This window comes from Scyliorhinus torazame, chromosome 5 (assembly GCF_047496885.1).
Source record: "Scyliorhinus torazame isolate Kashiwa2021f chromosome 5, sScyTor2.1, whole genome shotgun sequence".
Classification (NCBI taxonomy): Eukaryota; Metazoa; Chordata; class Chondrichthyes; order Carcharhiniformes; family Scyliorhinidae; genus Scyliorhinus; species Scyliorhinus torazame.
The window spans coordinates 161079335-161091949 of record NC_092711.1 but is presented as its reverse complement, the minus strand read 5'-3'; the positions used below and the strand labels follow the sequence as shown (position 1 = coordinate 161091949).

At 46.2% G+C, this 12615-nt stretch overlaps 1 protein-coding gene and 1 long non-coding RNA gene across 2 annotated transcripts; one reads left to right on the top strand and one right to left on the bottom strand.

Annotated features, from left to right (window-relative positions):
* Nucleotides 1-1012: 1012 nt before the first annotated feature.
* On the bottom strand, nt 1013-2623 carry LOC140422269 (uncharacterized). The gene is made up of 2 exons (XR_011947343.1): nt 2499-2623; nt 1013-1379 (listed from the first exon to the last, which is right to left on the bottom strand). It is a non-coding gene; the product is annotated as an uncharacterized lncRNA (long non-coding RNA).
* A 99-nt stretch (nt 2624-2722) lies between these two features.
* On the top strand, nt 2723-11152 carry LOC140422235 (uncharacterized). Its single transcript, XM_072507241.1, has 2 exons — nt 2723-2843; nt 5065-11152. Exon 2 carries the CDS (start codon nt 5424-5426, stop codon nt 6768-6770), a length of 1347 nt encoding a protein of 448 aa, XP_072363342.1. The 5' UTR covers nt 2723-2843; nt 5065-5423; the 3' UTR covers nt 6771-11152.
* Nucleotides 11153-12615: the final 1463 nt, after the last annotated feature.

Sequence of the window (12615 nt, the reverse complement as noted above, 5' to 3'; positions counted from 1 at the left end):
CCACTTATCTTAGTGTCGTCTGCAAACTTGGACATATTGCCCTTGGTCCCCAACTCCAAATCATCTATGTAAATTGTGAACAGTTGTGGGCCCAACACTGATCCCTGAGAGACACCACTAGCTACTGATTGCCAACCAGAGAAACACCCATTAATCCCCATTCTTTGCTTTCTATTAATTAACCAATCCGCTATCCATGCTACTACTTTCCCCTTAATGCCATGCATCTTTATCTTATGCAACAACCTTTTGTGTGGCACCTTGTCAAAGGCTTTCTGGAAATCCAGATATACCACATCCATTGGCTCCGCGTTATCTACCGCACTGTTAATGTCCTCAAGAAATTCCACTAAATTAGTTAGGCACGACCTGCCCTTTATGAACCCATGCTGCGTCTGTCCAATGGGACAATTTCCATCCAGATGCCTCGCTATTTCTTCCTTGATGATAGATTCCAGCATCTTCCCTACTACCGAAGTTAAGCTCACTGGCCTATAATTACCCGCTTTCTGCCTACCTCCTTTTTTAAACAGTGGTGTCACGTTTGCTAATTTCCAATCTGCCGGGACCACCCCAGAGTCTAGTGAATTTTGGTAAATTATCACTCGTGCATTTGCAATTTCCCTAGCCATCTCTTTTAGCACTCTGGGATGCATTCCATCAGGTCCAGGAGACTTGTCTACCTTTAGCCCCATTAGCTTGCCCATCACTACCTCCTTGGTGATAACAATCCTCTCAAGGTCCTCACCTGTCATAGCGTCATTTCCATCAGTCACTGGCATGTTATTTGTGTCTTCCACTGTGAAGGCCAACCCAAAAAACCTGTTCAGTTCCTCAGCCATTTCCTCATCTCCCATTACTAAAGAGAGAGGCAGCAAGTTGCCTGAGGCTTAAATGGGAAGTTGAAACTTGTGACTCAAAACCAACTGTGTAAGATCTCTGAAAAGATCAGGAATTTTAAAAGATAAATTCTAAACCCAGTGAACAAATTAATGAGTCATAAGACAAAAACTTCAGGTTTTATGACTTTACTGCAACAAACTAGAAGCAACAATGCCTAAACACTATTTTTATAGGGAACGTATCCCTTAAACTACAAATAGAATGTAGCCCTTTTACTTTTAAGACAATCAAAAATCACACTCCATGGTTACGTCGCTGAAGTTGTAACTCAATTCTCCTGGAACCAGCCCAATGTGATTCTTCATGCCTGTGTTTACTTCCATTCTGTTCCTTCGCCTGACTGGCAATCCTTAACCCCAGAAGTGTATTTTGCAGTGATGGTTCTCTTGATGATATTCAGGTCCCGATAAACCAAGTGACTCCTCCAAATCCTGAAGTGGCGTTAGGTTTTTTTCTGCAAATCTTCATCTAATATCCTGTAAAAGGAATTTACAAATGGAAATTGAGAACAGGCAATTCTAGTTTCCATCCAACACACTCTCCCTCCATTCTCACTCTGCTGTAATATTCATCCTCCTAATTCTCTAAAGGTGCTGATTCAGGCTGACTGACAGATCCCTGCTCCCCGTCTTGGAGAGGCCTGAAAATCTCCATGCAGACTGCCAGACAGAAATATGTCTATGTTACTGAACTCAAAATGTATGGAACATACAGACTGGATTCACTTCCTTTCTCTTCAGCTGCTGCAAGTCACCACTGTCCCCTCAGAATGAGGAAAGAAATGGAAAGATAAAGTAGACTTGGAGCAGCTGCTGCCTCTTGTGGGGCATTCCAGAACGAGAGGTAATAGTCTTACGGTAAGCGGTAGCAAATTCAAAAGTTTTAATTTAAAAAAAAATGTTTTTTAAGCGTACCCAATTATTTTTTTTTCAATTAAGGGGCAATTTAGTGTGACCAATCCACCTACTCTGCACATCTTTGGATTGTGGGGGTGAAACCTACGCAGACACAGGGAGTAAGTGCAAATTCCACACAGACATTGACCCAGGGCCGGGATCAAACCCAGATCCTCAGCGCTGTAGGCAGCAGTGCTAACCACTGGGCCACAGTGCTAACCACTGGGCCACAGTGCTGCCCTATTCAAAACAGTGTTGAGGAGAAGCTGCTTCTCCCAAGGGCTGTGAATCTGTGGAATTCACTACCCCAGAGTGCGGTGGAGCTGGGACAGTGAGTAAATTTAGAGTTGGACAGATTTTTAATCGGGTTGAATGGTTTTGAAGAACTCTCAGGACGGTGGAGATAAGGCCAGGATGAGATCAGCGATGATCGAATGGCGGAGCAGACTCGATGGGCCAAATGGCCTAATTCTGTTCTTATATCGTATGAACTTCTGAAAGGGGGAGACATTGATTTGCTCCCAGATGTTGCCCAGAGGAGGAAGTTTTAGTCTGAAACCCATTGTTTAACCTCCACATTGTGACATCATAAAGGAATTCATCCTCTAAATCAGCCAATAGGAATCCACTCGCTCCGTGGTGACGTCACTGCATTACAGCGCGCACGCCGGCGCGAGGACACGCGAGCACCGCCCCCACCCTCTGTTCCGTCTCCCCCAACACATCCTCGAGACGGTTTCCAGCAACCGGCTGACAGTTCCGGCCTTCGGAGATCTCCCACTTCCCTGATCCGGGACTGCGCATGTCTCAGGGAGAGGGACTGCTGCGCATGCGTAGGTGAGCTCACTTCCGCTGACCTTACCTCTCAGGTGTTGACCAATGGGAAGAGTTGGAGGACCGGAAAGACTCTGCCCCTCCGCCAATCAAAGCTCCCCCATTGTCTTGATGCGAAAGCTGCACATGGAGGTTTCTGCCGAGCAAAGCTGTTGTTCCCCGAATCCTGAATGAGCTTGAGCTGCTCATAGACTCCTGTCTCCAACATCTGTGAGTAAAACACTTTCTTTTCTCCCCCTTTCCATTTCTTTTCTCATTCTGACCTTCAATTGGTCACTTGCAGCAACTGAAGGGAAAGGAAGTGAATCCAGGGAGAGTGCAGACTCTGCAAAGCTTGGCCCAGGTCTCTCTCTCACAAAGACATTGACATCCTTTGCTCCCTCAGCTTGACACATTTATTTGTCTGGCTAAAAGGACGATCTCTTTCCCAATGTTCACAATTAAAGGGCTGGTTTCCCCAGGAGAGGGCTGACATTTAAGGGGTCAGTAAACAGGCCAAATCCAACTCAGCCAATTACTTCCCTGTCGGAACACTCTCCATCATCAGCAAAGTAATGGAAGGAGTCATCAAAGGTCCTATTAAGTGGCACTTATTCTGCAATAACCTGCTCCAGGACGCTCAGTTTGGGTTCTGCCAGGGTCTCTCAGCTCCTGACCTCATTACAACCTTAGTTCAACCAACATCCTGGGGGTTACCATTGATCAGAAACTGGACTGGACTAGCCATATTAATACTGTAGCTACCAAGGCAGATCAAGGGCTGGGAATCCTACGGCGAGTAACATGCCTCCTGATGCCCCAAAGCCTGTCTACCAGACATCTACAAGCACAAGTCTGGAGTGTAATGGAATACACTCCACTTTGCTGGATGAGTGCAGCTCCAACAACACGCAAGAAGCCGGACTCTATCCAGATAAAGCAGCCCGATTGATTGCATCGCCTTCCACAAACATTCAAACCTCCCACCACCGACAAACATTAGCAGTCGTGTATACCATTTACAGGATACACTGCAGTAACTCATAAAGATTCCTCAGACAGCACCTTCCAAACACACAACCACTACCATCTAGAAGGACAAGAGCAGCAGAAACCTGGGAAGCCCACCACCTGGAAGTTCGCCTACAAGTTACTCACCACCTTGACTTGGAAATATATTGCCATTCCTTCACTGCCTCTGGGGCAACATCCTGGAATTCCCTCCCTAACAGCACAGGGGATGTAGGGCAGCATGGTGGAGCAGTGGTTAGCGCTGCTGCTTCACGGCTCCGAGGTCCCAGGCTTAATCTCGGCTCTAGGTCACTGTCCGTGTGGAGTTTGCACACTCACCCCGTGTTTGCTTGCGTTTCGCCCCCACAACCCAAAGATGTGCAGGGTAGGTAGATTCGCCACGCTAAATTGCCCCTTAATTGTAAAAAATTAATTGGGTAGTCTAAATTTATAAAAAAACAAATGGAAAAAAAAACAGCACAGGGGATGTACCTACACCTCAAGGACTGCAGCAGTTCAAGAAGGCAGCTCACCACTACTTCGGAAGGTCAACTGGGGATGGGCAATAAATGCTGGCCTGACCATCATTGTCCACATCCCGTAAATTAATTTAAAAAAAATTAATATTGGACAGAGATATGTCGAGTGTTGTTATATGGTATGTATTGTAGCTATTATTGATGGTTCTGTAATACAATACAGGTAGTATTTCTACTTTTGTAAATAGTACTGTACCTACATTATATATTTCCAGTCATACAGTCATTGCAGCACTGACAGAATCCATTTGGGAACTCAAGTCAATGCTGACTCTCTGTACAGCAATCCAGTCAGTCCCATTCCCCCTCGATATCCCTGTTCACCCGCAAGTTTTTTTTCTTCAAGTAACTATCCTATTTTATTTTAAATTATTGATCATCTGGACTTCCACAACCCTTGTGGGCAGTGAGTTCCCTGTCATGACCACTCCATGACTAAATAAAATTCTTCCTCAGAATTTCCCTATCTCTAATCAGTAAGTGTACTTGTATGGAGATTCTCTACTCTTGTACAGGTTTTAGTGAGTTTCGATTTGTTGATCAGCATCTTCACGAAAACTGGGAGGGAAAGTAAGTGAATACAGTCTGTTTATTACACACATTTTTCATCCAGTAATATCGATATATATCTGTCTGGCAGACCTACATTTCAGGTCTCTGTGTCCAGGACAGGAAGCAGTGAGCTTGGATCTGTCAATCAGCCTGAATCAGCACCTTCAGGAGAATTGGGAGGGTGAATATTAGATACAGCAGAGTGAGAATGGAGGGAGAGTGTGTGGGATTGAGATTTAGAGCATTTCAGGGAAAGAGAGAGGAAAGAATGTTCGATAGAAACTAGAATTGTCTGTTCTGAATTTCTATCCTGTACTGACAATGATTACTATTGTAAAATCTGTTTGCAGGAAGTTCGAACGAGAGGAGTTTGAGGCCGATATCTCAAACTAAATATCACATCAAGAACTGACTGAGTCACTCAATTCTTGGGATCATCGGCCTTTGAACCTAGAAGGAGAAATGTTTGTCTATTCTGTCTGCTTCACGAGATTTTAAACATCAGTGTGTCTGGAAAAGCACTGAGACACACACACACACCCGTGTGAGACTGTTACAGAGCACTGACTGTGGAAAGAGCTTTAACCAGTGACACAGTCTGAAAAAGTACTACACCATTCACAGCAGGGAGAGACTGTATAGGTGTTCTGTGTGTGGACGAGGCTTCAACTGATTGTCCAACGCAGTGAGACGCAAGATCACCCGGACCATGGAGAAACCATGGAAATGTGAGGATTGTGGGAAGGGATTCACAGCCACACACGAGCTGGCAAGGCATCAACTCAGTCACACTGGAGAGAGGCCGTTCACCTGCTCTCAGTGTTTAAAGGGATTCACTGTCGTTGGCAACCTGCGGAGACACGAACGAGTTCACACTGGGGAGAGACCGTTCACCTGCTCTGACTGTGAGAAGGGATTCACTCGGTTATCCCACCTGCAGACACACCAGCGAGTTCACACTGGGGAGAGGCCTTTCACCTGCTCTGTGTGTGGGAAGGGATTCATTGACATTGGCAATCTGCGGAAACACGAACGAGTTCACACTGGAGAGAGGCCTTTCACCTGCTCTCAGTGTGAAAAGGGATTCACTGACATTGGCAACCTGCGGAGACACGAACGAGTTCACACTGGAGAGAGGCCTTTCGCCTGCTCTCAGTGTGAAAAGGGATTCACTGACATTTACAGCCTGCGGAGACACGAACGAGTTCACGCCGGTGAGAGACCATTTATCTGCTCTGACTGTGGGAAGGGATTCTCTCAGTTATCCCACCTGCAGACACACCAGCGAGTTCACACTGGGGAGAGGCCTTTCACCTGCTCTGTGTGTGAAAAGGGATTCACTGACCTTGGCAACCTGCGGAAACACGAACGAGTTCACACTGGAGAGAGGCCTTTCACCTGCTCTCACTGTGAAAAGGGATTCACTGACATTGGCAACCTGCGGAGACACGAACGAGTTCACACCGGGGAGAGGCCGTTCATCTGCAGTGTGTGTGATAAGGGATTCACTCAGTTACACCACCTGCAGACACACCAGCGAGTTCACACCGGGGAGAAGCCGTTCATCTGCACTGTGTGTGATAAGGGATTCACTCGGTTACCCCACCTGCAGACACACCAGAGCTTTCACACCGGGGAGAAGCCATTCATCTGCACTGTGTGTGATAAGGGATTCACTCAGTTATCCAACCTGCAGAGACACCAGAGCTTTCACACCGGGGAGAAACCATTCATCTGCACTGTGTGTGATATGGGATTCACTCAAGTATCCGGCCTGCGTAGCCACAATGTCACTCACACCAAGAGCAGGCCCTTTAAATGCTCTGTCTGCAGGAAGGGTTTCAAAAGCTCTTGGCTACTGATGTCACACCAGCGCAGTCACACTGAGGAGAGACCGTTCAGCTGCTCTCACTGCACAAAGAGGTTTCAAACATCATCCACATTGCGGAGACACCAGCGAGTTCACACTGGAAAGAAGCCATTCACCTGCTCTCACTGTGGGGAGGGATTCACTCAGTCGTCCAACATGCTGAGGCACCAAAGGGTTCACAAGTGATGTTGGGTTAGACTCTGCTGTTATTCCTGCTGTTAATCACATCCAGGACTGAACCTGAAGTGGGTGAAAGTGTTTGTCTCCTCGCCAACTCCTGGTGCTCGGACGTGGTGACCCTGGCGAACTGGAATATCCGACTGTGAAGTGCCGTCCAAACTACCTTCCATGGGAATTCTCTTCTGCCATCATCACGGCGGTCTACATCCCACCCCAGGCGGAAGTGAAGAACGTGCTTGATGAATTGTGCACAGCAATAAATAACAATGAAGCAGAATACCCGGAGGCCTTGTACATCGTGGCCAAGAACGTCAACCAGGCCAACCTCGAGTGTACTGCCAAAATTCCACCAACACATCTCCTGTCCCGACTGGGACCCCAACATCCTTGACCACTGCTACACAAACATCAAGGGTGCCTGATGATCCATCCCCTGACTGCACTTCGGAAAATCGGACCACAAGACGGTGCTCCTTCTCCCGGCATACAAGCAGAAACTTAACGGGAAAATCCGGTCAAGAAGGTCGATGCAACAGAAGAGCTCCTATGCGACTGCTTGGAGTCAGTGGACTGGCCCATATTCAAGAACAAGGGCAGCACGGTAGCACAAGTGGATAGCACTATGACTTCACAGCGCCAGGGTCCCAGGTTCGATTCCCTGCTGGGTCACTGTCTGTGCGGAGTCTGCACGTTCTCCCTGTTTCTGCGTGGGGTTCCTCTGGGTGCTCTGGTTTCCTCCCACAGTCCAAAGACTTGCAGGTTAGGTGGATTGGCCATGATAAATTGCCTTAGTGACCAAAAAAGGTTAGGAGGGGTTATTGGGTTACAGGGATAGGGTGGAAGTGAGGGCTAAAGTGGGTCGATGTAGACTCGATGGGCCAAATGGCCTCCTTCTGCACTGTATGTTCTATGTTAACTCCGCAGCCAACCTAGACGAGTATGCCAGCACCGTCACAGACTTCATCAGTAAATGTGTAGAAGATTGCGTGCACAAGAAGGTAGCCTGTACGTTACCCAACCAGAATCCATGGTTTAATTTGGAGGTTCACTCCCGACTCAAGGTGTAAAAGGCAGGCAACCCTGACCTATACACGAAATCTATATATGACCTCCGCAAAGCCAACAGGGACTCCCAAGTGACGATACCAAACTAATCTCGAGTCGCAGACTAACGACAGGGACTCTCATTGGTTGTGCCAGGTCACGCACCCAGATCCTGCGCTGACCCACTGGCAGGTGTGTTTCCGGACATCCTCAAACTCTCCCTCCTCCGTTCCAAGGTTCCCATCGGCTTCAAGAAGACCACATCATACCAATGCCAAAGAAGAACCAGGCAACGTGCCTCAATGACTATCATCCGGTGGCCTTGACATCGATCATTATGAATTGCTTCGAGATGTTGGACACATCAACTCCATACTCGCAGCATTCCGTGATCCACTGCAATTTGCATACCGCCACAACCGGTCCACAGCAGATGCCATCTCCCTGGCCCTATACTCGCCCCCGAAGCATCTCGACAACAAGGACTCCTATGTTACACTCCTATTCATTGACTACAGCTCCGCCTTCAACACCATAATCCCAGCCAAGCTCATATCAAAACTCCAAAACTTCGGACTAGGCTCCTCCCTCTGCAACTGGATCCTCGACTTTCTGACCCACAGACCACAATCAGTAAAGATAAACAACAACACCTCCTCCATGATAGTTCTCAATTCAGGAGCGCCGCAAGGCTGCACTGCCTATACACACACAACTGCATGGCAAAATTTGGCTCCAAATCGATCCGCATGTTTGCTGATGACACGACTATAGTGGTTCGGATCACGAACATCTCCACGATAGTCCTCAATACCGGGGCCCCACAAGGCTGCGTACTTAGCCCCCTACTACGCTCGTTATACACACGACTGTGTGGCAAATTCTGCTCCCGCTCCATCTACAAGTTTGCTGATGACACGACGTAATGGGTCGGATATCAAACAACGATGAGTCAGAGTCCAGGAGGGAGATAGAGAACCTAGTGGCATGGTGTAATGACAACAATCTCTCACTCAATGTCAGCAAAACTAAGGAGCTGGTCATTGACTTCAGGAAGCGAAGTATCGTACACATCCCTGTCTGCATTAATGGGGCCGAGGTGGAGATGGTTAGCAGCTTCAAATTCCGAGGTGTGCACATCACCAGCATTCTGTTCTGGTCCACCCACATCGACGCTACGACCAAGAAACATATACTTAGGAAACTAAGGAAATTCAGCATGCCCACACTGATTGCCACATGGGAGGCACGTAACACAGTGGTTAGCATTGTTGCTTCACAGCGCCAGCGTCCCAGGTTTGATTCCCGCTTGGGTCATTGTCTGTGTGGAGTATGCATGTTCTCCCCGTGTCTGCGTGGGTTTCCTCTGGGTGCTCCGGTTTCCTCCCACAAGTCCCAAAAGACATGCTTGTTAGGTGAATTGGACATTCTGAATTTTCGCTCAGTGAACCCAAACAGGCGCCAGAGTGTGGCAACTAGGGGATTTTCACAGTAACTTCATTGCAGTTTTAATGTAAGCCTACTTGTGACAATTATGAAGATTATCATTGACTTTTACCAATTATTACAGGTGCACCAACTTTTACAGGAGCACCATAGAAAACATCTGGCTGCATCACCGCTTGTGTTATGGGCCAGGGTTCAGAAAACTCCAAAGTATATCATGGAGTTCACCTGACCTACAATTGTTTATTGATTTTGGTTCCGATGAGCACAAGGGCTGCCTTTCAGGTGTTATTCAACAGAGGCCTTCACCACTTTTAATCAAAACAAGCTTTATTCTACGAATTTAGTTAACATTTTTATAAACACACGCAGTAAGCATTTTTATAAATTACAAACATAAATACCCCACACAGCTACAGTAATCTATGTATAACCCTGAATACATTCCCCCCTTTAACTGTTCCAATTTAATAACAAGATCCCATAAACCAGTACCTCCTTTTCAAAGGTGTGGCCCAGCACACAGCACTCAAGACCTGGTTTGGATGCGCTTGTTTCCTTTCCAAAACAGCAGGTTTGAATTCCTTCCAGAAAGCAATTATTTCTTTTCAAGTTATCAAGCAGTCTGGAAACAGCTTTTAAAATGAAGATCGAGAGACAGGCCAAAATACTTCTCTTTCTGAGTACAGCAGCCAAAAATGTGAGAACGAAAGCAAAAAACTCAGAGCCACAAAACAGCCCCAAACCAAAGCAGAAGTAAAACCAACTCCCACAGCCACAGCCCAGCTCCACCCACACAATGACATCACTGAAGCCATGTGATAAGACAAAACATTTCTTAAAGGGAATGTATTCAGGGTTATACTCAGCCCAAGACTAAGAAACTACAGAGTTGTGAACACAGCCCAGTCCCTCACACGAACCCGCCTCCCATCCATTGACTCTGTCCACACCTCCCGCTGCTTTGGGAAAGCCGGCAGCAAAATCAAACACCCTCCCACCAAGGTTATTCCCTTTTCCAATCTCTTCCATTGGGCAGGTGATACAAAAGTTTGAGATCTCGCAATAACAGATTCTAAACAGCTTCTTACCCGCTGTTACCAGACTGCTGAATGACCCTCTTATGGACTGAACTGATCTCTCCACAAATCTTCTCTACTGAGTAGCACTACACTCCGTGTGCTTCACCCGATGTCTACATATTTAAATTGTGTATTTATCATATGTCCTATGTTTTTTCATGTATAAAATGATCTGTCTGTATTGTACACAGAACAATACGTTTCACTGTACCTCGGTGCACGTAAATAAATTTAATCAGATCAAACTTTGTTCATTCTGACACTTGATGAAGTGGGAGGGTCGGAGGGTTTCTTTCTGCTGGATTGGCCGGTCTCACGACTTTGCTTCCAGTGGACCGATGCTCTTTGAGCCTGGGGGAGAGCACATTTCCACTGGAATGATCCACAAAGGCTGAAGTACATTAATTTTATCCTGGATAGTAAATAGTGTTATTCCTCCACTACAGGTGGATCTAAAAGAAACCAGATGGGTTTTTACAACTATCGACAATGCTTTCATGGTCAGCGATGACTTTTAATTCCAGATTTTTAATTAATTTAAATTTCACCATCTGCATTATCCTGGGTCTCTGGGTTCCTGGTCTGGCTATTGTTTTCCGAGATGTGTTTTGTGAGAGATGAAGTCACTATAGCCAATAAGTGAGCTGTTTTCGAGTTGTTTCCTTGACGTCCTGTACTTTCCCACTAACTTACAGACAAAACAGCTGCAACTGTACTGTGTATAAACGTGTGTTATTGTAACTACTCCCAGAGATGCTTCGGTTCGCTGAAGCATTCCCTGCATGTTTGTAATAAAGATTCCTAAACTTTACCCAACTCTAGACTCCGAGTGACATTTGTCCCAAAACAGCCTGGCATCAGGAACAGGATCCACTGACGACTCTGGGGATAAAGCCGTATGGGAGGTGAAACAGAAAGAGTTAGGCAGTTGGACAGAGTTTGGCGTGTGTTCAGAGGTCCCAGATAGGGGTCAGCCAGCATCATCACATCGATGGATCTGCACAGAAAAGGTCCAACCAGATGGAACTTATAGGGCCAAGGTGAGGTTAGTGACGTGGGAATTTGAAGAAGTCTTAGGAGAGAAAGAGGTCAGAGTGGACTCGCCCACAGCGGGAAAGGTAATTTTGAAATTTCTTTTGCCCTTTTCGTGACATTTTCTCAGAACTTTCAGTCAAGAAACATAAAAGCTGCATTTGCGCTGGGGATCACCTCCAGAGGGCAGTGTTTCTACAACCTACGGTGCCAGATGTAGATGGAAGACTTTGGAAATTCAATAAGTTTGTCTATGTTTTGAACAATGTTTCAAGTGTATGGCACTTCTCAGTTAGATCAGTTTTGTCCAAGTCGGGTTGTCTGTACCTGAAGGCAGAAGCTGCCGTGCTTTATTGGTTCCAAGGCAGGAAACTCTTGGGCATCTTTATGATGCATGTTGATGGCTGCCTATGTGGTGATACTAGCGAGTTCCAAAACAATGTTACTGACAGGATCAGAACAACATTTGAGGTTGGAGTCAGGCTTCTGGGACCTTTAAATAAATTGGATGGAAATCGGGCAGTGTGCGTCTGATGTGACTTTACATCAACAATCTCACGGAGACAGTATGAACCCTGTCACAGTCAATGGGGCCGGGGCCTCACAGAAAGATGAAGGTGTTTCCAAAGCTGGGACTGAGCTGCTGCAAAGTTGAATTGATGAATGGGGCACACAGGCAAGGCCGGATACAGGTTTTGATGTCTTCGAGCTGAGTTCTGTAATGAAACATCCAGAGGGCAAGGATATTTAACGGGCAAACAAAACATTAAAAAATACAAGATGGAGAAATGTGTGCTGAAATTTCCATCTTTGGGTGAGCTGCAAAATATAAAATGGATTTTATTAGTGATGCCTCACTCGGATGAGCCTGACTCAGTGTCTGTACACTGAGTGATGTTTAAAAATCTCTTTCAGCAGAAGAACAGACAAACATTTCTCATTTTAAATTCAAAGGTCGATGATATTCAGCTCCCATGAATCGAGTGACTCTGTCACATCTTGATGTGATCTTTGGTGTGAAATTTCTGTCTGTAACTCCTCCCCTTCTAATATCCTGGAAAAGGAATTTACAAAAGCCATCACTGTTAGTGCAGGATACCCAAATGGAATGTGAAATTCGATCCTATTGTAAGGTCCGGGTTTGGCTCCAATCTGAATTGTAACACTCAAATCAATTACATGTCAGACTATGTTGTGAAAGTTACCTGCAGCTCCTGACTAGTTACAGACCATTCCAGGTACAAGAA